This window comes from Musa acuminata, chromosome BXJ3-8 (assembly GCF_036884655.1).
Source record: "Musa acuminata AAA Group cultivar baxijiao chromosome BXJ3-8, Cavendish_Baxijiao_AAA, whole genome shotgun sequence".
Lineage (NCBI taxonomy): Eukaryota > Viridiplantae > Streptophyta > Magnoliopsida > Zingiberales > Musaceae > Musa > Musa acuminata.
In genome coordinates, this window is record NC_088356.1 from 42,636,156 (window position 1) to 42,660,429 (window position 24,274).

General features: G+C 37.6%; 4 protein-coding genes across 6 annotated transcripts; 1 reads left to right on the forward strand and 3 right to left on the reverse strand.

The window, feature by feature from the left end:
* Positions 1-308: 308 nt before the first annotated feature.
* Positions 309-1,226, reverse strand: LOC103995347 (uncharacterized). Its single transcript, XM_009415915.3, has 2 exons — positions 755-1,226; positions 309-592 (listed from the first exon to the last, which is right to left on the reverse strand). Exons 1-2 carry the CDS (start codon positions 1,155-1,157, stop codon positions 468-470), a joined length of 528 nt encoding a protein of 175 aa, XP_009414190.2. The 5' UTR covers positions 1,158-1,226; the 3' UTR covers positions 309-467.
* A 2,048-nt stretch (positions 1,227-3,274) lies between these two features.
* Positions 3,275-8,622, forward strand: LOC135645013 (E3 ubiquitin-protein ligase MIEL1-like). The gene is made up of 13 exons (XM_065163039.1): positions 3,275-3,393; positions 3,571-3,685; positions 3,780-3,867; positions 3,970-4,008; positions 4,093-4,125; positions 4,222-4,299; positions 4,379-4,422; positions 4,511-4,551; positions 5,625-5,707; positions 5,783-5,874; positions 5,970-6,039; positions 7,447-7,488; positions 8,188-8,622. Exons 2-13 carry the CDS (start codon positions 3,633-3,635, stop codon positions 8,311-8,313), a joined length of 789 nt encoding a protein of 262 aa, XP_065019111.1. The 5' UTR covers positions 3,275-3,393; positions 3,571-3,632; the 3' UTR covers positions 8,314-8,622.
* An 851-nt stretch (positions 8,623-9,473) lies between these two features.
* LOC103995345 (divinyl chlorophyllide a 8-vinyl-reductase, chloroplastic) lies at positions 9,474-12,362 on the reverse strand. 2 transcript variants are annotated; one of them, XM_009415912.3, is made up of 2 exons: positions 10,914-12,362; positions 9,474-9,820 (listed from the first exon to the last, which is right to left on the reverse strand). In XM_009415912.3, exon 1 carries the CDS (start codon positions 12,249-12,251, stop codon positions 10,986-10,988), a length of 1,266 nt encoding a protein of 421 aa, XP_009414187.1. In that variant the 5' UTR covers positions 12,252-12,362; the 3' UTR covers positions 9,474-9,820; positions 10,914-10,985. The 2 variants fall into 2 exon arrangements, with proteins under 2 accessions (XP_009414187.1, XP_009414186.1); XM_009415911.3 differs by having other exon boundaries at positions 9,474-9,824; positions 10,914-12,358.
* A 956-nt stretch (positions 12,363-13,318) lies between these two features.
* On the reverse strand, positions 13,319-22,557 carry LOC135645784 (sodium/hydrogen exchanger 1-like). 2 transcript variants are annotated; one of them, XM_065164509.1, is made up of 15 exons: positions 22,426-22,557; positions 21,997-22,227; positions 21,763-21,881; positions 19,606-19,703; positions 18,590-18,649; positions 18,424-18,470; positions 18,143-18,337; positions 17,999-18,045; positions 17,772-17,838; positions 17,562-17,662; positions 17,323-17,424; positions 15,363-15,501; positions 15,222-15,284; positions 14,530-14,613; positions 13,319-13,919 (listed from the first exon to the last, which is right to left on the reverse strand). In XM_065164509.1, the coding sequence occupies exons 2-15, from the start codon at positions 22,171-22,173 to the stop codon at positions 13,590-13,592; spliced, it is 1,629 nt and encodes a 542-aa protein (XP_065020581.1). In that variant the 5' UTR covers positions 22,174-22,227; positions 22,426-22,557; the 3' UTR covers positions 13,319-13,589. The 2 variants fall into 2 exon arrangements, with proteins under 2 accessions (XP_065020581.1, XP_065020582.1); XM_065164510.1 differs by having other exon boundaries at positions 13,449-13,919; positions 22,416-22,487.
* Between the last annotated feature and the right edge of the window lie 1,717 nt (positions 22,558-24,274).

Here is a 24,274-nt window from a genome sequence, read left to right on the forward strand (position 1 = left end):
TCATAGTTAGGATTACAGAATAGGTTTAAGTATATTTTTTTTTTTGCTTTCAGCTTAATTATCAAAAAGTCACTTACTTTGGATAAATCACACAACAGGATGCATCACATTTCCATAAAATTTTTGGTTAATCACACAATAGGATGTTTTATAATTGTGCTAAGTTTCCTATGAGGTCACCTTTACTTAAATTAAGAGTATTTAAATTTTCATATATAATTTTGAGTAACTTTTTGCATTTCTCCCTCTAAAGCAAGAAAAAGTAACAGAGAGAAAAAGAAAACAAGCATAAAAATCTCAATGTACAATTACTACTACATTTAATCATGATCATGCATGCTGTCTCCAACTCACTGAGCTATTATACATGCCAAGCGTCGGAAAATATGGTATCTAATATTTGATTATTAATCATATGTAATACATGGAAAGAACATGAAAGGTTTGCATTAATCTCTCTCCATCAGTCAATGAGCTGATGACTCCTTTGCAGTCTCCTTCTCTCCTGGACTCTTCTTTTCTGCTTCTGCTTCTGCTTCATTGATGGAAATGGCCTCTTTGAAATCTACAGATTGCTTTCCAAGTGATTCCCCTACAAATATCACATGTTAGTAGTAGGATCGAACGAAACATACGAGAAATGATTCTTACTAGTTATACTACAACAAGTATACATTGAAGCAGTAGATGAATCGAGCATCAGAATCTATTCTTCTGTTAATCCAATTAGATCTTTTGACAATGTGATGCATACCGTCATCTTCTTTGCGGCCGATCTGCTCTTTCTCTTTCTTTGGCCCAAACGCGGCACCGTTCTTCGCCTCGGAGACGGCGATCTCTCCGCTTCCCTCCGCTGTTTTCACGTTGGCGTCGGAGTCCTCGATGGGGGAGAAGTACTCGGCGCCTTCGCTCCCCGTCACCACGTCCAAGCACTCTATCTCCCTCCTCGACGAGAAGTACTCCTCCGACGACTCCTTCGACACGAGCTTGGCCTCACCGGTGGCACCGTTTGCCTCGGCCGCCTGCTTCTTGGAGGCGTCGCCGTTCGCCAACGTCGAAGATGCTTTGCTCTTGGAGACACTCGATGGCCTGCGGAGGATACGGCGGGTGATCGTGTTGCCGGTGGCCACGTCCTGCTTCGAGCCGCCGCAGCCCATTGGTGGAGAAGGGCGATAAGGTCGAAGACAAAAGGGGCCGGGAAGGTGGAAGGAAGGAAGGAAGGAAGGAAGGAGTGCAACACTGCACGGAAGGCGAGGAGGTCATGGTGATATAATAGACGTGTTGACAGCTTGGAAGAGGAAGGGAGCAGCAAGATTTGGTGATGAAAAAGGCTGTCACGCCCAGGAAAGCTTTGATTGAATCTGACTGATTCCAATGGTGGAAGGGGATTGGCTGAGGTTGCTTCTACAGAATCTTTCTTTCTTGTCTATTTTTCGCCATGTTGGGCGCACGTTGGGGTTTCTATGTCTTCTTGCCTGAAGCAAGAAAAATGTTTGTGTTTTTTTCCCCTAAAACAAAGCCATAATTTTTTTAAAAAAAAGAAATTACCATTGAATGGGATATAAATAGTTTTTTTGTGGTATTCGAATATGTGTATAATAATAATAATAATAATGACAAATAATAATATTATTTTTCATAAATAGTAAGTGCTGAAGATAAAGTCTTGACCAATTAAAATAGCTAATATCCTCAGTAAACATCATTACAAATATTCTATAGCAAATGGATATCTGTTAGGAAAATCTCATAGGGTGCAATGCATTTTTTATCTTAATAAAAATATTTACAAAGTGAAATTTATCTTTGTAGGCATCTTAATGATTGAGATGGATAGAGTAATGGAACACTTTGTTGTGATAGGATAATTTTCATTTTTACAGCTTCCAAAGGAAGTAATAATGCTTGTAGGCAGAGGTATAAGATGGTATATAAAGAAATCTCAGGTGCTTACAAATGAGATATGACTAGAATTTTCTTATATGAAAAAATTTATACATGATGATGAGTACCTAAAATTCTCCATGGAAAGAAAGAATTACATGGACAGTAATGTGCATCAACCTAGTATTATGTCTTCAATAGTTGGAAGTGGACTGCAATAGTTGCAATACTGGTGTAGAACTATAGTTGTAAATTCTATCACTGTGTATTAGAGCTGCAACAAAGTGTAATAAATTGAGGCAGATAGAATAATTGCAGAGCAATAAAGATGAATAGGCCAAGGGAAGACCTCTTGTCCTTGCACTAGACTGCTTTGGATGGGATAAAGTTGGCAAGCAAGGCAACTCTTGGAGAAGAAGAAGAAGACCAATAATCTCCATTCTACATGTGCCTGCACTCAGCAGAAATAAAATTGACACCAGAGTCTCTAATGGCATTACATTAGCAAGTTCATCTATCACTTTATACAGCACAAATTGTTTCACTTAGGACCTCTTCTTCTAATGATCCACTTGACTCACATCAAGTTGTACTCTCAATCTGATGCAAGTGTCCATCTGATACTGGAAACTTCATGATGAAGGGCTGCACTACACAGAATTTTCTTGCAAGCAGTAGTACATGTCACTGTCCATCTTAGCTTTTCTGCATGCTACCGCCACCAGTTCTGTTCCTGTATCAAGAACAGAGGTCCCCTGGGTTTTCGACTCGAAGAAAGAAGACTTCTTGTTGAGTTCACATGACATGCTACCCATCAAGCAAGCAGCCAAAGCTTATCACAAGGGTGCCTTCCAGTGTCTGCCATCCCATGTCATCACTCCCAAGGTTCATTCCCCCACCTGCAATACAAAACCCAGGACCAATGGGAGATGAGAAGATAGAAAGAAGATAACCTGATTGGTCCCAAGATAGAGGCAACAATTACTCCTAATTCTCTCTCTATCTCTTCTCAAACAGCAGCCCAACAAATGCCTTTAAAGATTTCAGTCTGGAACACTCAACTCCTGCCAATAACTTGTTCTTGTAAGCATGTCATCATTCTTGTATGAAGACACATCGACCAAAATATATTTCATCCTCTCATTCTGAATGCTCTGTAATTTAAAGATATATTTCATCCTTGCATTCACATAATTCACTGCCCTCAGTTAGTGTTTTGGCAGCTTCAAGAATTTTGTAATGCACTGTATTCTATATCTGTATAATATTTCTTCTAGCCTTAGATCTTTGCATCATTATAAGATGGATCCTTCTCGAATTGATTGTCAAGATGTGGAATCCTCGAAATAGTATTCTCTTGTGAATTTCTTGAATTCATCTGTATAATTTATTTCCAAATTAATTGTATGACATTGCACCAAACACCTATAAAGACCCTTTGACTCCCCCACATGAGCTCAACTCCCCCTACTAAAATTTCCTCTTTGTTTAGAAGATAAAAACCACAAGGTGTTCTTGTCATGGTCTTTAGCTCCACACTTTTTGTATGCAAATTGATGCACCCACCAATCTTTTATTCAAGTAACTTGTTATTAGAAAAAAAAAAGGAAAAAACTTGTTGTTTCCACCATTATTATAATCCATGATCAATAAAGGTCTCACCTTTATGTTCCTATATATGAACAGTCTTGGATTGAGATTCTGCACCATTCCCTCTTCTCCTGGATTGCGTAGAAGCTCTCTCGGGAATGGAGGCCTCCGCTGATGATGCTCGACTGGGCTTCGGGAAGATGGGTTACGGGTTTGTTTGCTGAATCTATTGTTGTCCTTGTTTGATATGTTCTAAAGCTTCTGTTTTGAGTTCGTGAGTTGTTTGTTCTTGGGATGTTGCTCAGGTGCAAGCACTACAAGAGGAGGTGCAAGATTCGAGCGCCATGCTGCAATGAGATCTTTTGCTGCCGCCACTGCCATAACGAGTCTACGGTACCCGAATCTCTGTCAGTACGAGTTTTAAGTATTTGTTTAGTACGAGTTTTAAGAATTTGTCGTCTCTCTTTTGGGGAAATTTTGTTTTTCTGGATTCAGAAGGATCGACATGAAATCTGCCGCTTCGATGTTCAAACGGTGAGTTCCGATTCCTTGCTTATTCTGTTTCCTTCATGAGGGTTTTGAGCGGCTTAGGTTCATATCTATTATATGATTCTGCAGGTAATTTGTGTGGTTTGCGACGCCGAGCAACCGGTGAGGGTTGATTAGTCTTTCTTTTTTTTATATTAATTATTGTTATTATCTTTTTGGTTTACAAGATGAGTTTGGATTGCACTTGTTCTTTTACAGGTTGCACAAGTGTGCTCGAATTGTGGGGTCAACATGGGGGAGTACTTCTGTGTAGTGTGCAGATTTTACGATGACGATGTAAACTTGATGATCTATGAGCTTTCTGATTGTTTCCGGTTTGATCTTTTTCTTATGCCTATTGTTTTTGTTTTCTCAGGTTGACAAAGGGCATTACCATTGCGAGGATTGCGGTATCTGCAGGTTAGCCTTACATCTGTTTTTTGATCTTGCTTGTTACTGCACATAGAGAAGTTGGTAGAATGATTGAAGCTTGTGCATACTCGAGCAGAGTTGGTGGCAGAGAGAACTTCTTCCACTGCCAGAAATGTGGTATGTTCATCTCATCTTACTCGAAAATTTTCCCCAGCTTAATGCAGTCCTCTGAAGGCCCAGAAATGTGATGGAGAATAGCCATGATGCATTTCATTGTCTGCATGATGTTTAAGTGGTCTTGGGACAAAAGGAAGATTTTGAAGTTGTTCTTTGGTTTTGGTCTGAGCCATTGCTTGGTTCTTCTATTTAAACAGTTCAATATCTTTTTCCTTCATAACGGAAAGCAGTCAGATTTCTTTTGAAGATGATATATTAGTTTCCTTTTAGTGGGGATGGATCTTAGTTTCTTGTCGTTCATGCTTATACAATGTGAAAAATAGTTTATATGATTTGGTTTTTCATTTCTGTATTCTTGCTAATGAGGTGTTTGATTCTTGGTCCATGAGGCCTCCAATATGAGTGCCTCGTGAACTCAGTTGTTTATGGGTCTGCATGATCTTGTGAAACAACTATCTTAAGAACTGGATTTCTAGTTGAAGTGAACTTCATACTGTAATTTGGTCAAAAATCAACCATTTTCTTCACCATATCTGGAGTTCTGGACTGTGCAAATTTGTGGGATCTGATAGTTGCTTAGGACTTAAAGGGTTTTTTAGTGTTCCATATATCAGACTTCACGAGTGCCTTGATCAATCCCTGCAGGATTGTAGCATGCCTTAATTAATCAATGAAATCTGGATCAATCCTGGGACATTTGTAGCAAAAAAAAAAAAACAAACATTTCTTTGAGATTAGTTATATATCCAAGCCCGATTAAAAGCTATTAGAGCTCATTATTTGGGTCTGAGAACTATATATTCTGGAAAACAAGAGCAACTAATGATTATAAAATCTCTTAACTTGTATTTATTTGTGCTTATCTCATTTCTCATGTGACGCTATTAGGTTTGTGGATTTGTCTTCATCAAAGGGTGAAGTTAACTAGCTAGCATTTGTGTCATTAGTCATCGTCATTAAGAAAGTCTGTACACATGAATTGGTCCAAGTTTTGACTCACCTCTTTATATATCAACTCCTTTTTTCTACTGATATGTTAATCCATTGGATCTGATTTTTTGACATGGGTACAGGGTCCTGCTACTCTTTTGGCTTGCTCAACAAGCATTCATGTGTTGAAAACTCAATGAGACATCATTGTTCCATATGTTATGAGGTTTATATATTGATGCATTGTTTCTTTTGGTTTTAAAATTTTAAGGATGTCTCACTGTTAGAAACTTTGATGCAGTATCTCTTCGACTCGTTGAAAGAAACAACTGTATTGAAATGTGGGCACACAATGCACTCTGATTGTCTCAGTGAGATGTTGAATCATGACAAGTAATTCTCGATGCTATTTAATTAACTAAGAATTTTGAATTGCTTTTAGACTTGGGTATCTTGAGCTAATTACTTCTGTTTATCATGAGATATAGATACTGTTGTCCCATATGCTCCAAGTCAGTAATTGACATGTCAAAAATCTGGAGGAAGATGGATGAGGAGGTAAGAGAAAATATAATTCACTGTTCTTATATCGAAACTGTTGGATATATATGCATTGAATTTTTTTTCCCTTGTTAATTAATTCAGAAGACATAATATCGATGCTTGAGTTATTATAAATTAATTTGTGCCAATAATATGATTATGTAAGGATGTCGTTTTCATATTTTGAGTTTCAAGCTCCACTCATACTGAAGTGGTTATAGTGAGTAACATTTCTTTTTTTTTACTGAATGATGAGAGCAGCAAACTTCCCTCACATGAAATGTTATCAAAAATAGCCATAGAAGATTGAACCACTTAACCATGATCCATTGATTTCTCAAGTCCAAGCATATATGAAATGTTATCATGGATGGAAACTCCACTGAGATGAGCCCTAGGACTCCAGATATTCTGGTTGTCATATCTTATGATCCAAACATACCAAAGAAACCAAATCTTAAAGTTAACAATAAGAAATCTAGATTTCTATTCTTCTTTGGTTGGAATGTCTTGAAAAAGAGCATGACACCAAGTGTTAAAAATGTTTCATGCTTCTGAACAGAGATCTCTAACCAGGTATATCTGAGAGCACAACAAATATATTCATCACACTACATTTAGAGATCTGATAATGTGTTTCTACAGAAAAAACCATAGGAGAGCCATGAATGTCTTATCCATGTGCAACATTCATTAGATCTGCAGATATTGGAATAGGGAGGTTCCAAACTCCTTGTATGTTGGAAGTCCCTTGGTATGCAACCTCCTCAGCAGAAGGATCTAGCAGCTGCCTTGATCCGGCTAGCTAGATACCTCCATGATGTTATCATTACATCGAGAAAGCATTAGACATCTTGTCTGGTGTCTGCGCTTGAATTCACCATTTTCTAGAGCTTGAAGATAAAATGTTGTTTAGTTTTGGATTCAACAACTCTGTTATCACACTGTGGTATATCTAACCACCGAGTAGCAGAAACGTGAAGATCTAAGTAATTGTTAGTGTCAGGCGGCTCGCTTGCAGTCTCATGGTAGACATGTGACTGAAAATTACAGCAACAAGCCATGATATCTTAACTATTTGTGTAATGGCCTTTGAAATGCATCATAGATAGACGATATCGCAATGTTGGATGTCTCCTCTTAGAGCGTATGGTCTATGCCGGCTTCTTGTCTATCTAATTGACTTGCAAATAACCATGGCCCGTACAATGACTTGATCTGATGTTAAAAACTTTTATGGTCTTCTATTGACTTGTACAGGTTTTGGTTTATGATTTAAGTAGGGTCATAAGAAGGTTTCCCAAGTATTAACTTATGTTTTAATCAGTATTTCTCACTCTTACGGATAGATACAGATTCATATAGTGTCTTCTCTTTCAGATTAATTGATGTCCTAAGAAATTAAAATTTTCTATTTTGCAGATAGAAGAAACAGCCATGCCAGAGGATTACAGAACAAGAAAGGTCAGTGCTATCTGTCTCTTATTGTGGTCCTTCCAAATTGTTGGAGTGAGACTTAGACATTTTGAAATTTCAATGGCTGCAATGCTTATAGCATATATGGCACAGAATACCATCAGATCATGTAACTTGATTTTCTTTTATGTAATAATCCGAACACACTAATTTCTGGACCGAGGATTCAATTACCAAAATGTACTGATTGTTCCAACCAGTTATTGCTAGTCTATCCCATGCTGGTACTTTGCATATATGAACCATACTGAAGTAATGATAATACATGATGCATCAACTGGCCGATACATATATCCAATTCCACTTCAACTTTGAACTGTTAAATGAATATAATAACCACAGTTTCTGTACAAGCAAGAACAAGGAAACTTACGCCTATGAAGAGACTGGTATACAGAATAATAAAACATAAACAAAGGTGATGTTTGCATCATGATACTAAGTAAGAGAATCTGAAAAAGAGTAAGATTTTTGCCTATTGCAAATTTATGTGATAATGACCAACTTATTGATCTTTTCTGACGGTTTGTAATCTACACTTCAAATAAGTTTTCTTTTGTGGCTCAGAACAGTTCCCATCCAGCACTTGCAAACAGTCTTTGTTTGAGTTTGATCTAACAGTTTCCTTTGTTGTTGATCTTCTAGTGCTTGTTACAGATGAGGCATTAATTTGCTGTGATTTCACAGGTTTGGATCCTCTGCAACGACTGTAACGACACCACCGAAGTCTTTTACCACATCATTGGCCAGAAGTGCAGTCACTGCCAATCTTACAACACTCGCATGATATCTCCCCCCACAGATCCTCAGTGATTGGGTTCCATTTGGGATTGATGAGTTAGCCAGACACCTGTCCAATGTCTCTGAACTTATTCCAGAAATTGAATTTGTCGATCTAGAATTTGGTTGTGCTCTTCCTGTATGATAACTTAATGCATAGGCTTCATCATATATTATGGTGAATTGATGTTATATTGAATGCTGGTGCTTGGTGTGTTTATCAAAGTTCTGTATGATGAAACCATCTCTATGAGCACTGTCATGCATGATTCAGCTAAAAGTATGGATATTGTTCTTGTTCAATGTTTGCATACAATGAGACAATTCTAGTTGACTGTGGAAGAGAGGAACTTGAATCTTTTCTTTTTTCCAGTATTTTTTATTAACCCTTAGTTTTATGGAATACACAGGATTTTCTGAAGGAAAAGATCTACAATTTATCCTTTGTTGTGGGATGCGGCCGACTAATCTTAGATCCTTTGTTGTGGGATGCTTCTAAGCTTGTGTTATATCCTTTGTGATAATAAAGTGATCACAAATTTGTGTGCTTCGACAGAGCGAAATAAGATAGTTTGTTTGCGCGTTTCTTTTCTCTTGAAGGTGCGCCAACACTATGACCCCTTTGCAAGTAAATCTAACTCGAGATGCTGCACGGATTTGCAAGTAAATCTAACTCGAGATGCTGCACGGATTTGCAAGTAAATCTAACTCGAGATGCTGCACGGATTAGGCAAAATCAACTAAATCATGTGTTAATGAATACACAGTTTATGGAACTTCTACAAACTTCTACAACAAAATGATCGTTTCAGATATAACTCATCTAATGTTCCAAAACCTGTATAGAAGTTTGATTCTGGTGCTGCTGCATCATTACAGGTAAACTAAAAGTGTAAACTTTTAGTGGTACAAACAGTGTAAACTAAAAGTGTATAACTCATCTAATGGTACAAACAGTGTAAACTTCCTACCCATCAACTAAAAGTGCACCATGCATCATTACAGGTATTGGATTCATTACACACAAAGGCTTCAATTGCAGACCTGCTTCATTTTTCATCTAGCAATACTTTATTGTCTTCATTTTCATCATTAAATTAAGCAATTGGAATTCATTCACAAACATTTGGCATACTTGAAAAGAATCTCAGAAGCTGTTAATATGACATATTGAATGTGAAGCCAAAAAAACCTTGAGAAGAAGCATTAGGAATACAATTTAGAATCTCATTCAAAGTGAACATAAACTCACTCTTTCTTGTCCCAAATACACTGCTGAGTAGAGGCAAAAAAAACTCTATTGTCACCATATTGACATGACTAATAATCATTTCATTTAATAAACCAATAGAAAATATTTTATAGCAAGTACTCTTTGTACTGCTTGATCATGAATAAGTACCATTTAATAACCGGTAGATAAGCACGGCAACTCAATCACCCAGTAAAACATTGACATGGAAGAGAGGTGCACTCCATGGGGTCATGGACCACGCCAAGATTGGTAACAGAGTGAGCGGCAGAACATGGAATCCTAATCCTGTCTGCAATAAGTAATGTATTAGTGATCAACTTCGCGAGATATTTACAAAACCATACTCAATAATCATAATGCACCATTAACTTGTGTGTTTGTGGTGATGGTATGGGTAGTTGGAAGGATCAATAAACTGAAATGAAATCGGCAGATGTGCTTAACTGCATACTAACAGCTGGTTTAAACAAGTAAAACCAAGTTACATGCATGAGCAACTTATGTTTGATCCTAGTAATACTATAGCTAAACAATGAATAAGCAAGACTGGTAATCATGAAACCAAGCAATAGACTAAAATTTCATTATTTCCTTCCATAAATATTGTCTACATTGGACAATCAGATATAGCGGCGACTTACTGACTTCCTTCCATAAATTGATTACATAGATAGATAGATAGATAGATACGAAGGGAAGACCACATAGAACTTTCACCTACTTAAGATGGTTAAATGTGAGAAAGAGAGTAAAGCTTAAGTGCTAATTTTTCTACCAATTCAAGAGGCACATGTAGAGAACTGATGAAGGCATTTTGATGAAAGATGACTAATTTCACTAACATTAGTGGCTGACATTTATTTTATTCAGGGAAAACACTAAAGAACATCATGAGAGAATGTTCATTAGTTCATGCGCATTTTCTTAAAGCAAGACAACGCTGAGCATGAGAGTATGTTCATAAGGGAGTAGTTTTTTCCTTTGATCAAAACAGTCAACCAGAGAAAACATCAACAAGATATACCTATATCTGCTTCATATAAAATCAAAAACTTCATCAATGACAAATTTCTTATTCCCTTTCGACAATGTGGCTTGACACAGTACATTAATAACATTATGCATACAGTAAGTTTGCTAATTAAGGCACCTATATCTGTAAGTAGACCTGAATGGCTTAAGAACAAGGAGAGAAAAAGATGTCATCTATGATATCATAGCATTACCAATCAAAGAAAATCACAATCATGTTCAGCTTCTAATGCTTGACAAATGCATGTCATACAACAAAATTTGCTAAAATCTTATGGCATTCAGAAGCATTTCAGAGTCTTACAAGCAAACATAGTACAAGAAGAATGTGCCATAAAACCTTTACCAGTGGAACTAGCAGTAGAGTAAGAAGGCCTTCTTCACTTCTTGTACCAGTAAATTCACAAAGCCTGAGAACTCAGATGATGGTTTGTTCCCCCAATTCCTGGCCAGCCATTCCTTCTCTGATCACCTTTGCAAAGAATTCTTCCAATGTATCCTTCCCGTAGCTCGGTGTCTTCTCTGCACTGTATTCCCCTGTCTCCGGATCCAACACCAGCATGCTCTCTGCTGCATAATACCGACCGATCTTGCCAAATTCCGCTGCGTCCTCCAATGATGGAAATAGCTTTGCAAGGAAATCAAGCACTCCGATCACGAAGTCCATCACTTCTATGGGCACCTTGAAGAATTTAGGCTCCCTGCCGAGCAACTTAAAGAGCAGCTGCCCCTGCTCCAATGGCGTCAAGGCCTTCCCTGGCCCCCCAATGGGCAGAATTTTGCAGGCCTTGTCCTCGTCCATGACACAATCGGCTATGAAGGCCGCGAGGTCTGCCTCGCTGATGGGCTTGCAGGCGCACAGCCGCCCGTCGCCGAACATCACGTACGGCTTCCCGTCCTTCACCGTCTCCACCTGCCCGCCCAGGCTCTTGAAGAACGCGGTGGGGCGCACGACGCTATAGGTGAAGCCGGGGTCGGCGGCCGCCTCCTCGACGAGCTCGGCCTCGAACTTGAGCTTGGCGCGCTGGAACTCGAGGAGCGGCTTCTGGACGCAGATGGCTGAGAGGAGGACGAAGTGGGAGGCGCCGAGGCGGCGCCCCGCAAGGAGGCTGTTCCTGGAGGCACCATAGTCGACCTTCCACGAGTCGCTGATGCCGCCGCCACGGCTGGCGAGGCAGCAGACGACGGCGTCGACGGGGCGGCCAAGGGCATCGAGGGCGCGGCCAAGGGCGTCGGGATCAGTGACATCCGCGAAGCACACGGTGGCGCCGGCCAGCTGTCCGGCGGCCCGCGCCTTGTCGTCGCGGCCGCGGATGCCGCTCCGCTCGCGCGCGACCGCCACCACGTTGAAGCCGCGACGGCAGAGCTCGCGCACCACGAACTTGCCGATGTAGCCGGTGGAGCCGGTCACGAGGACGTTGACGTCCTTGGGAGACCTCTTTCTGAAGGACTGGGTAGGAGAAGCTGTGGATTTGCTTATGGAAGGAGGAGGAGGAGGAGAAGAGGAAGCAGTGATGGTGAATTTTGTTGCTTTGATGCCATGTCTGGGAATGTGAAGAGGTGAAAGGATAATGGAAGAAGAAGAAGAAGAAGAATGGAAGCTGGCAAGGGAAGAGAGGTGATTGTGGTGGTGGAGGAGGTGAAGGGAATTGGAGGAGGAGGAGATGGTGGAAAGGAGGGACATTTGGAAGTGGGAGTGGTGGTGGACTGTGCTCGGGGTGGGAGGAAGAGAGCTTGAGGTCTTGTGGTCTTTGTGGATGTGATGCTAGTTGTGGTGGATCTTCGAATCCAAGTCTATGGATACCATGCTATCTAATGGGGGTGTAATCTTTCTCACTTGGATATGAATCTTTCATGGTGTCATTTAGTATAACAGTGAGAGGAGACAAAAAGCTTCATTAATCCTACATGGTGAAAGAGGAGACAATAACCAAGATTGGAGAAGAAGTCTTTGCAAATTGGTAAAGGTTGTCGTAAGAATTGGTAGTAAGTTTCTTTTATCTCTAAGCTTAATGCTGTGAATTTATTTTACATATATATTTTTATAAAAGGAATGAATAGACTTCCATCTCATATGAGGAAAGTCAACCATACTTTTATTTTCTAAAAATATTTTTGTGATTCAATCTATCTGCTATACCAAAATCTATCCTCTTAGATACATATAGATTTGTGTTTCTAAGAAATTAATTGCAATTTTCAGGATTTATTGAGCTCACAATCTGAACAGTGTAAGCACCATGTTATGGGGGAGATTGGCACTGATGGGGCTGAGGCTTCCTCCAAATCTGCTGTATTGAGTTAAATTGCATCAATAAAATAAACTCAATTTATTTTGAGCTTTTACAAGATTTAGATATCTTTATATAGGCTATTTCTATTGTAATCTATCAGCAAGGACTGTGGAAATCAAAGAATTGGAACAAAATATAAGCTCATAGACTTGTGATTGAGCAATGTAATATAATCATAATAAATGTGGTCATTTGAAGTTTAGCAGTGTGTTCTTGACCATCTAAAAAAAAACACACTTGTGATTAACATAACATGTTATAGTTTTTCAAAAAGAAGTTCGAAAAATTTGCAGTGAACTGGGACAGATTTGAACACAAGTAGTGAAAGGAAAAACGTTCTTATGATTTATGTCTACCTCTACTGGCAATTACAAAAAGATTGAACATACAACAGATTAACCTCAGTTCCTTGATCTTGGAGTTAAAAAAGTTTATACACCATGCAAATCCAAAAAGATAGAATCAAACCAAAGTAGCCTAAAGGATCTACTTGGAATGGAACAAGAATTACAGATGAGAAGAAAATGAAGAATCACACAACCGATACACAACACTCCATGCTGCCATGAAAACAGACAGAAAGACCTGATGAGCACAAAGATCAGGCGCTGCCTTGATAATAATGCAACTAAAAACATTACATTTCAAAAAAGATCATGAACTTTTTCTTTCTTTAACTTCGTCCTCCTATTTACTGTGTTTTCGCTTGTTGTCGTGTCCTTCTTAGCTTACTGCCAATTGTGGGCGCTCTGCTCAGTTGGCGAACCAGGAAAAAATGGAACGAAACCTCTCCCACCAAACATAGGGCGCATGAATGCATTATCAAACTTGCGCCAGTAGTAGTGAACTGTATGAGTTGGTTTGCTAAGGAGCATTCGGAGGCTGGATGGTCGACTTGCGAATTCTCCTCCTACTTCTACTTCTGATCCCTGTCCATTTTCGAGAAAGGGTGACAAGAGGGATTTGGGGGTTGATGGCTCAGAGGACATGCTGCTGAGATGCTTTGCATTATGAGGTAATAAGAACCTTATAAGTGGCTTTGTCATCAACCCAAAAACCTGAGGCATGACAAGTTAGCATTAACAATCAGAAATATCTAAACTAATAAAGAAAGGAAACTGTATTTTCTACTAATAATATTATTTATCTAGCTACTGGCAATAAAACTCAATGAAGATACACATGAAAACTTGACCAACTCAATGTAGAAACAAACAAGTACTAATGAGGGGCTAAGCCAGGTGATCTATGCACAGAAAGAACATTTAAATAGCTAAGCCAGCATCTTAACTTTTGTGTTGATATCGATATCGTAAGAAGAGTTTAACATTTGATGAATTCAGATCTTTAACACTTTACAAGTTTTACAGTAAAAAATCAAAATAATGATATGAGCCTTTCAGGAAACGCAAGCATCAGATAATCCAGATATCCATGCTCGTATCACTAATTTTTCATCAGTACCATAATTCAAGTAAATTCCTCAAAGAAGCGACGGATAATTCCAGTTGCAGTATTTATGTAAAAGAATGAACTAGCATATGGATGGGTCAGTTTGTTAGAGTTCTTAGTAAATAAAATGTTTCACCTATCATGTGACGATTATAAATTTTGACTTTAGAACCTGTAGTATGCATTTCTGTGGACACAATTGGAAAAATTATTTACCACAGTGCTGAAGAGGACCACTGTAATAGTGCTGGTGATCAGAAAAGCATTTCCTCGCAGTTGAGTGTGTCCAGATCTTGTAAACTGCAAATTCAATACAGCAAGCAGCTTGTTAAGACGAATATATATATATATATATATATATATATATATATATATATATATATATATATATATATATATATATACATAAAATTCCAAAACATGCAGATAAAAAACTTGATTATACAAAATAAAAAATAATAATTTGAAAAAAATAACAACTCATGCAAAAGGATTTTATCAAAAATTGGAGATACATAGTGTGGTAAATTATGCAAAGAACAATCTTGAAGATTTTGGAAACTTTGATTTTTATAATTAGCTTTATGTAAGCAAATAGAAAATTGCTGACCATTTGCCTGTGATGGTGAGAAGATATGGATAAGCTATTTGTTATTCTCTCCTTTGGCAATCCCCCTTAATATGTGGGGCCATTTTTTGTACAAGCAATTGCAGCTCTTATAGTGCTATCATATACTAAAAGGCATCACTATTTCAGTTGAAATGCAAATATAAGCTCTCCATTTTTCTATTCAATTAGGAATCTGGTGCGTGTATTTAAGAAGTCAGAGCCCTTGTTTAAAATTTATGGTCTCAAATGAAACTTCGATTAAAATCAAACTCGACATCAAATGTGCATTGTATTTCACCTGATTGTAAGCAAGGGCTATTGACACTGCACCTCTCATGAGACCTGCCCACCATATTGTAACCTGTCAAAAGAATTTGCATGAGTTTTTTAATATAACAGTCCAGAACAAATATAGTGAACATGATTTTTTTGTGCTCACTTGTTGCTTGAAGATAATTTTCTCATCTGTAGACTTCTTTGTTAAGTTCGATAGGAATGAGAGTGGAAAAACAAAAGCAGCTCTGCCAACCAAAACCAACCCCAAAAGGATGGAGCTAACACGAAGTGATTTTCCAGGGCTGCAAAGGAAACAGAAATTCATGAATAACAAAAATATAGTTAAGTGAACATCAAAGGCCTTATAACACACATCAGTTCTCAGTCAGAGAAGAAAGCAGACTGAAAGCAAGTAATATTAACTACATGAAAAGCTGCAAATTATGCTAGTTCAGTACATATTCGGATCACCTAAAATAAGAGATCTGATAATTAAAAATGATAAGCAATCAAAATTACCCAGAATTGAAAACAGAGATATCCAGGCTTCATACAAAGATCAACTTGCGATAACGTGAACTGTATTCATCTAGTAAGATGCTTAAAAAATATTGCAGGGACTAATTTAAGCACACTGATCCTAATGTACATTTGGACATGCTGTTATTCTTTCAAACTATATATAATACAGGAAACATTATTCTCATAATTGACTGATGGTCCATTTAAGTGCATAGTGCATAATCTACAAGTCAAATCTCAGCTGTTTTCTATGCATCTTAAGTTTTAGCTCAAGATAGTGTAACTTTACATCTTATAGCGTGCTTCATATAGTATGTCAAAGAAAAGATGCCTAAAAGATGTTAATGGGCAAAAATGCCAGAAGAGATAGATAACTTGGCTGCAAGATGACCAAAGTAACTGCAGTTAGTAAATGAATAAAATTATACTATAAGCACCATGTAGGCATTCCCTAGGTTATCGCTGAAATATGCATTAATTGGTGGTCAGCTCATAAGATAGGCATGGTAAGCAGGTAAGCAGATAGACTGATGTCTCAGTTTGGCAAAGAACACTATTATACTATCATTGTTTTTAGATCGCTTTTAGTTGCATCAAAGAGAAAATGTGATTGAAATGCAGTTGACCATAGAAGCTAAGGAATAAGTGGATGATAGCCTATAATAGGGTTGTAATGCCAACCTTAACCTTATAGACTATAGTAGGGTTGAAAATTCTTGGGCCAACCTCAAATTTAGTAGTAAGCATGCTGCATATCTGAGGTGATCTGGAACTGATTTTACCCAATGTGTTAATCAGAGTAACACATGATACTTATTATATCCTCCTGGTTTTTTCTAGTGAAACTAACAATATTTTTCGTGTCCACAATGTATTTTTAACAAATATTATATACATTTTTAGTTTGTTTCCGTCATTTTGTTGCCTCATCTCATTAAACTGGACCAACGCGCAGAGGAGCATTTGTTATCAAAGCCAATTAGACTCATAAGGTTGTCATGTATTTATTTATTTATTTATTTTTATTGTGAGGACTCATAATCTAAAAGTGGACCCAGAGACACCAACAGGCCTTTGCTAGCATTTGACTTAACAAAATAAGTGGGTCCCAGGACATTCATATGACGCATTAACCCTATGTGTTTGTGTTGGGTACTGGTTGGTGTGTTGCCTAATTCTGACCACATAATGACATTAATAAATAATTTGCTGAGCCATCATAAGAAGACATGATAACTTTAACTCCATCTATGTAATATCCCACACTAGAACCTTTTTCAGAGCTAGAATATGGTAGGTCTAGTAAGCAGACAACAGATGATGTTCTAAATAACTTGTAGAGCCAAAACTTTAAACATGCGCTATATGGGCGGTATAGCAACAACTTCAAGCACAGAAAAAGGAAAGTCATGGAAGCTTATTAACTAATTGAAATATATGTCATTCCCCAATGAAAATTTGGCACCTAAGATAACCATCCAAGTGAATTTTCAAGAAATAAAGGTCATTAGTTAGCATATTTAGTTGTGAATCAGCAGCATAAGCATTAAAGCTATCATAGGAAAGGGACCTGCAGCTGAAAGAAGAATAATATGTTATACCTGTCACTGACAAACCTCCATTTTTCAATGTCTAATGCATCCATTCCAACATAAAGAAAGAGAAAAGTCTCAGCAATAAATGACAGTGTGGCAAAGGCATGCCTGGAATCAAAAGAAATGGGGGAAAAGGAAGAGAGATAAATTAGTAGAATGTATTGGATGATCAGATGCTTCAGAAGTAGATTTAACAAGAGAAACAGCAATTCATCAACTTAGACACATTGAAAAAACCAACATACTTGGTAGTAACTCTTGAGCTTTCTGTCACATTATGCCAGGTATAGTGTGACATAACTATCCCACAGAAAAATACTGTGAGTATACCACTTAAATTTAACAACTGCAAGACAAAACAATGCTTTAAGAACATGATCAACTCAATGTATAGTTATATATTCTGTATTTAGGTTATAAAAGACTTGTTTCAAGATTTAAGAGAAGCATCTCACTTCAGCTAGCATATAGGAAAGGTATGCCATGAGTATCATAAGTGCAACTTCACGATCGGTAGAATGTCTGGGAAGTGAAAAAGAAAAGATATATCAACTCTTTAAATTCCAGAAAACTATGTTAAAAAATGTCGTCCAATGATTGTTCCTATGCATTATTTAGCTAAATGGAATCTATAGCAAAATACATTACATATGACACCTATACAGTTAGTTCTTCAACAAACCTTCCAATGTACAATTTCTTGATGATGTAAGCACTTAGCAATCCACCCTGCAATTAACAGAGCAAAAATCTACAGGTAAAAAAAAATCAATACATTTACAAGTACAGATAAGAACTAGTAACAAGTAGAAATTACAGAACTTACAAACGCTCCAAGGAGGGTGCTGCTGAGAAATAGATATCCAAAGTTTCCCACAAACTTCAATATGATGATGGCATCAATATGAACAAGATCAAAATTCTGAATTGCATTGAAAAGTACCACCGATGTGGCATCATTGACAACTCCTTCGCCAAATACCAAGCTATACAATAATGGTGTTTCATCTTGATTAAGAACCTGTTATGCAAGACAGACCATGGGTAGATTGATTTGTTACTCTGATAAGGCAGAATAAACAAATTACTCCAGAACTTTTACAATACCTGCAAGGTACAGACAGAATCGGTTGCAGAAAAGATTGCCCCTATTGCTGCATGAACAACAGAACAAAAATACATGAGAAGAAAACATTGGTGCATATTCAAAGACATGGATCATATAACAAATCTAAAAGGGGATAAAGACATGCGGTATAATAGAACAATTTACCAAGGAAATCGCCAATGTCCAATGAACCAATATCCATTTTTCTGAATAATTCAATTGCCCCTGTGTCAGCATCAAAGAGAGTCAGAAGAAGACAAAAGAAGCATATTAAAATTAGAAAACATAAGAAGAAACAAAATTATTCAGAACCAACTGGACTCCTGTATAGGCGCCAAAATCACAGTTGCTAACTGGATAATCTGAGGCCCCTAGCATCCAATGGTCTATGGCATGCATCAGTATAAATGAAAACTCTGAAATGATAGTTTGAGAGCTTGAAATGGCGAAAATTTCCTTGTCAACAAGTAAAAAATGAACCTTCATTAAGGAATTTGTAAACTTACCCAGGTAGTTGTCAACAGAACTAACCGATAGCACACCTGATACTTCATTGTATTATTGCATACAAATACAAAATCCCACTGATGATAGATTGAAATGTAAAAACAAAAATGATGTTTTGGAAGATGCATGACGAATTTTTCCAATGAAATTGTTCCACTATCAGATTTCACGATACAAAAGTGATTCATAGATAATTATTATTTTTCATAAATCACTTCAGGCACTACATTATCCTTTTTGGCACATTTCTTGTCATTTATAGTTCCTACAATAATTTCTTTTTCTTTTCTACTGTTTGGGCCGGGTTTTTTGACTGATCCTATAAAATTTTGGTAAATCCTCAAGACCACTTCTGGCCCACTTGTATTCCTTATGAGTTCCAGTACTCAGTATGTCTGAATTATTTTTATTAGTCCACAAAAATATAAATGTCATCCATATTGAACACTTTGCAACTATCACATTCTTGTTTAAAAAAGCTGATGGACATTTTGACAAACACGACAAAGGAGATCTTGCAGAAATAGAAAGTATCAAGAAAAAGCTTTTTGATTATTGCCTGAGACAGGGAAACTTTTATTATACAGAAGCATACAATTGCATAATTTTATATTAATTTTCAAACTTTGGATTTTCATAAGAGATAAATTGCACTAGTGACTCCAATAGCTTACCAAAGGAAATTATGAAAAAGGAAATTAATGTCCCAACTGCACCAAATAGCATGATTGTCATGAAGTTGCGGAAAAATTGTTTCTTTTTGACTTGGAACCTGGCAGTAAAGAAAAATCAAGCTGTCATTCAGTGTCCAAAACAATCAATACTTATCAACATAAGAAGGAAACCATACTGGTAGCAAGGAAAATTTTCAGCAGATATCCCATGGAAAATATTGACAGCATGACACATGATGAGAAATAAGTAGTTAGCATGATAGAGATCTGAACCAAAGCAACCCCCTTTCATCATGCCACAGAAGTTCGATTTTACTAATCAAAGTATTAATTATTCCCTTATAACTCCCATTCAATAGCACAATCTAAGAGAAAATGCTAGTCATTTTGCTCACTTGGCTTACACGAACCTTTATAGGATCACCAATGTACATGCACAACAACTTCTATGGAGATAACAATTCAACTGAGAGAACATGTTCCATAATGTTGGGGAAGAGTGGACAAATTCCATGTTTATCTACTTCAAATGTTATCTGTTGAAAGAATCTTCACTGAAAGCAATCTTTTTTAGTTAAATATTCTAATAAAACAGAGATACTTCTAACATATAACCATATCATTCTATACAAGTTATCCCTTCTTGTGTTGAGCAACAAATAAAATTCTTTGCATTCATTTCCTGGTTGTAGTAAAGTTACAATAGCTGATATCAAGCCTTAGATGCTTCAGATGTGTCATTCCAAAGCATGAAGCACATAGATAACTATATTATGTATCATATTCATAGACAGTCTTTGAATATCTATCATTAACTGTGCCAATAACAGAGATTATTTCAGATTCTTAAACTTATCACTGCATAATAATAATCGACAGAGCAGAGTCAGAATTGCTTAACTACAGTTATTAAGTCAAAATCAACAGAGCAGAGTCTAGTGGTATGATTCTCGCTTAGGGTGTGAGAGGTCCCGAGTTCAATTCTTGGAAATGGATGCACTTTCTGTGGTGAATATTTTACAAGACAACCATGATCCTCCATGGAATGGCCATCATTTGGTTCAGGACATTATTTTTTTGTTAATGTCTTTGCTAAAATCTCTCATATTTACCGGGAAGGCAACAAATGTGCTATTTGGCTTGCAAACCATGCCAGAGTGACTAAGTCAAATTTTGTATGGAGGCAGGCATGGCCTGCTTCTTTTTACCCTTTTTTTTGTGTGCTGACCTCCAGGGCACAGGTTGTTCTCATTTTTTTAAGTAATGAATCAGCTTTTATTTTCGAAAAAAAAAATCAAAAATTTATGTTACTCTGTCAAAAGATTGAGCAGAGATTGCTTCCACTTCTTTAAGTGATAATAGCATAATTAATACTCAACAGAGCTGCCTTGGAATTGCATAACTGCATTTATTAAGTCACATCAAGAAAATTTTGACAATCTGTCAAAATATTAACCAGACCTTCACATATTTTCCCCTTATGATAAAACTTGCAAAGGAAGTACCATAGGCTTGTTCTTAAATCTAACAGGGGGATGGGCTTGGAAAAAAATGGTATCAAAATTATCCCCTTTTTTCTTGTATGAATTTTAAATCAGATTAGCAGTCTGAGCAAACAATAGACTTTGCCAGCAATAGCTAAGACACCTCAAAGACAATGATTTTGGCACATTTCAGAAATGTATTTAGCATATACTTTCTTTAAGATTTTTCACCAGATAAAAGAAAATAATGATATTTTTTCAGTTGCCAACAAGGTGCTCTCTTTCATATATGCGTTCGATATCAATTTTCGACCAAAAACAAACAAGATATTTTAGACAAGTTATTTCTTATGAAGCACCATGTCCCACCAATTAATACGGCAGAAATAAACCAACTTAAATATCCCATGTGCATCTGTCAGATATCTAATTTTATGCAAAAGATGCAAGAGTGAAGATTCTGCCGGAGACAAATAGCTGAAAGTCCATGAGCTACAAGTAATAAGAATGAAATTTTCCTGCCTTGAACCCAAATGTCAAGGAGGATGATAGAAACACGAAAGGAAACCACTAAAGTCACACACTGTGCCATAATAATCAGAGAAAAATAAAGCATAGAGCTCATAAACCAAAAACTAAAATATCCAATACCAAACAGCCCACAAAAGCTTACCCGGCATTGAATATAATAGGCGGGAGAAGGTAGATAAAGAAGAGGTCTTCGCTGAACACGAAAATGTGCGAGCTCTTCCCCTTTGTCGTCAGCAGGATGACGACCCCCGTGCAAACTCCCTGGACCAGCAGAAGAACCAACACAATGGAATCAACCCAATTCCTCCGAGCCCAAAGCAAAAGAAAGATTCGAGCTTTACCAACAGGCAGGCCAGGAAGATAAAAGGGAACTCACTATGACGAGGGCGGTGATGGACTCGTTGATCCAGCGGCTCTCCTCGAGGAGGTGCCCGATCACGATGCATCCGCATAGCAGCGCCACAAAGAGGTTGATGGAGACCACCGAGGCATGGTCCGATGTCGACAATATCCCCAGGCGCACGAGCTGCTGCGCCACCAAGCCAAACGCCATGGCTGATGGCACTCCTCCCCCTCTCCTCCTCCTTCTTACTAGGAAACAAACGGACTAACACCAAGCAAACAATTGAGCTAAAATTAGACGGAATGGAGGGGAGCCGGGTGGTTCACGTCTCCGAGGTGCCCACAGCGGAGACATCTCAGCCCGCAAATACCGAAAAAAGACTCTAAATCGGGAAAAATGTGGGTTTTTTTTTGCGAAAATGCCGGGAAAAACCAGAAAGGAGACAGCTTTACGAGCGGAAACCTCGCGGGGAACGAACGCGACCGCTGGTTGTCGATCGAAGAGCTCGAGGGTTCACAATCCCGACGGGAATCCTGAAGAATATTGGAGAGAGCTCGGAGATCGAGAGCAGCGTTCATATATATCGCCCTCGGCGGAAACGAACGCATACGATGCGAAGTACAATGTACTCATATTGGCACGTGGTAACATATGATTAGTGAACATATCATGTTTGCTGTTTTGGGATTGCATGAAATCGGTTGAGATCCGATACTCTCGGCCAATGCTGGCTGAGAAGAATTCTATTGATGTGTGTCCTTAAAATACATGACTTAATTATAATATTGAGAATATATATATATATATATATATATATATATATATATATTAAATGAATAGATTTAATGGAATTATGATTGCAAAGAATTAACTCAACATCATATGGGGAGAAAATTAGGGTTCATCGGAGCCTAATTGCTATGTTACTGACTTATACAACTTAAATTAGTAAACATGACAGGAGTTTAAACTTATTTCTCCATTTAAAACCCAATATAGTTCTATATTTCTATAATTTAGCTTGGATTAGGATTTAGATCAAGATTGATTAATCTAAAATCAACATTATTGGCAACAATATCCAAATATATACAACATGAAAAAAGGAGTTTTGGCATTTGCAACATAAAACATTTGGTCTTTTGGCTTCCACCATGGAATGATGCATTAGATGAGGAAAACAAAAGAAGGAAAAAAGAAAGAAAAGGCAAGAAAAAGGACCTGTAAGACTCAAACACCACATAGCAATTGAAAGCAGTAGCAAGAAGAGGATACCATGGTATCTCTCGAGACCTTTTTTGGTAGAAAAGTAGATTGCAGGGACAATAAACAAGTTTTGAAGGAGACACACTTTTGAAGTCAAGAACAAGGCAACAGGGGGCCAAAGATTCATGTATGTACTGAACTAGTGGAAATCAGTCACCCCATCACTGTCACTAAATCACAGGAAAGCCTGGGGTTTTTAGCATCCTTTAAAGCTAACCAAGGTTAAAAGTTCCCTATAGTTAACCCTGAAGATTTGGGACATCACATCTTTATGTTGCTGTTGTTAAAACTATACATTAATCATTAAATCAAACTAATAGATAAGGGAAAAAATGAGGATTATGTGCTGAAAAAAAGGACAATGATGGAGAATGAAGAGAAGATGATGGCTTAAGTCTCACTGGTGATGGACATGATGACAGCCAGCAAAGACTACAGGGTTTAAGTAAGAAAAAGCTGTGACAATTGAGAGGCTCTGATCATAGTCTTAGACTATGAGCATAGCACTAAAGAGAATGGTGCTTGTGTTCATCATGACAAGACCCCAATATCCACTCAAGAAATCCATCCTTAAACACCAGCATTCTACTTTAGATGAATGCTCAGCTTTACATCATTGCTCTTGCTCTGTAACTATTAAAAACACAAAAAAGAAAATCATGAAGAAGTTGGAAGAAACTTGTTATAGGAATGAACCATATAAGTAGATGTGGGAATCTGATTCCTATGTGAGTAGGAGCACAATTTCATAAGTGCAGCCAGCATTCATGATATATTTATATTTTATATACATAGAGAGAGAGAGAGAGAGAGAGAGAGAGAGGTTATAGTCTTGCCACCCCTGCCCCCTCCACTAGGTTGTAGGTGTGATGTGGGAACATGCTACCAATTCCTTGAATGTGATTTCATGTGCTCTTCAGATCTGTACCACATGCAATCACTGGACATTACTGCTTTGCTTTACACTAATTCAATACTAGTTCATATTGGTGGTTAAGATGAAGTTTCATACATTTACACAAGCAAAATAGACTAAGAAAAAGTC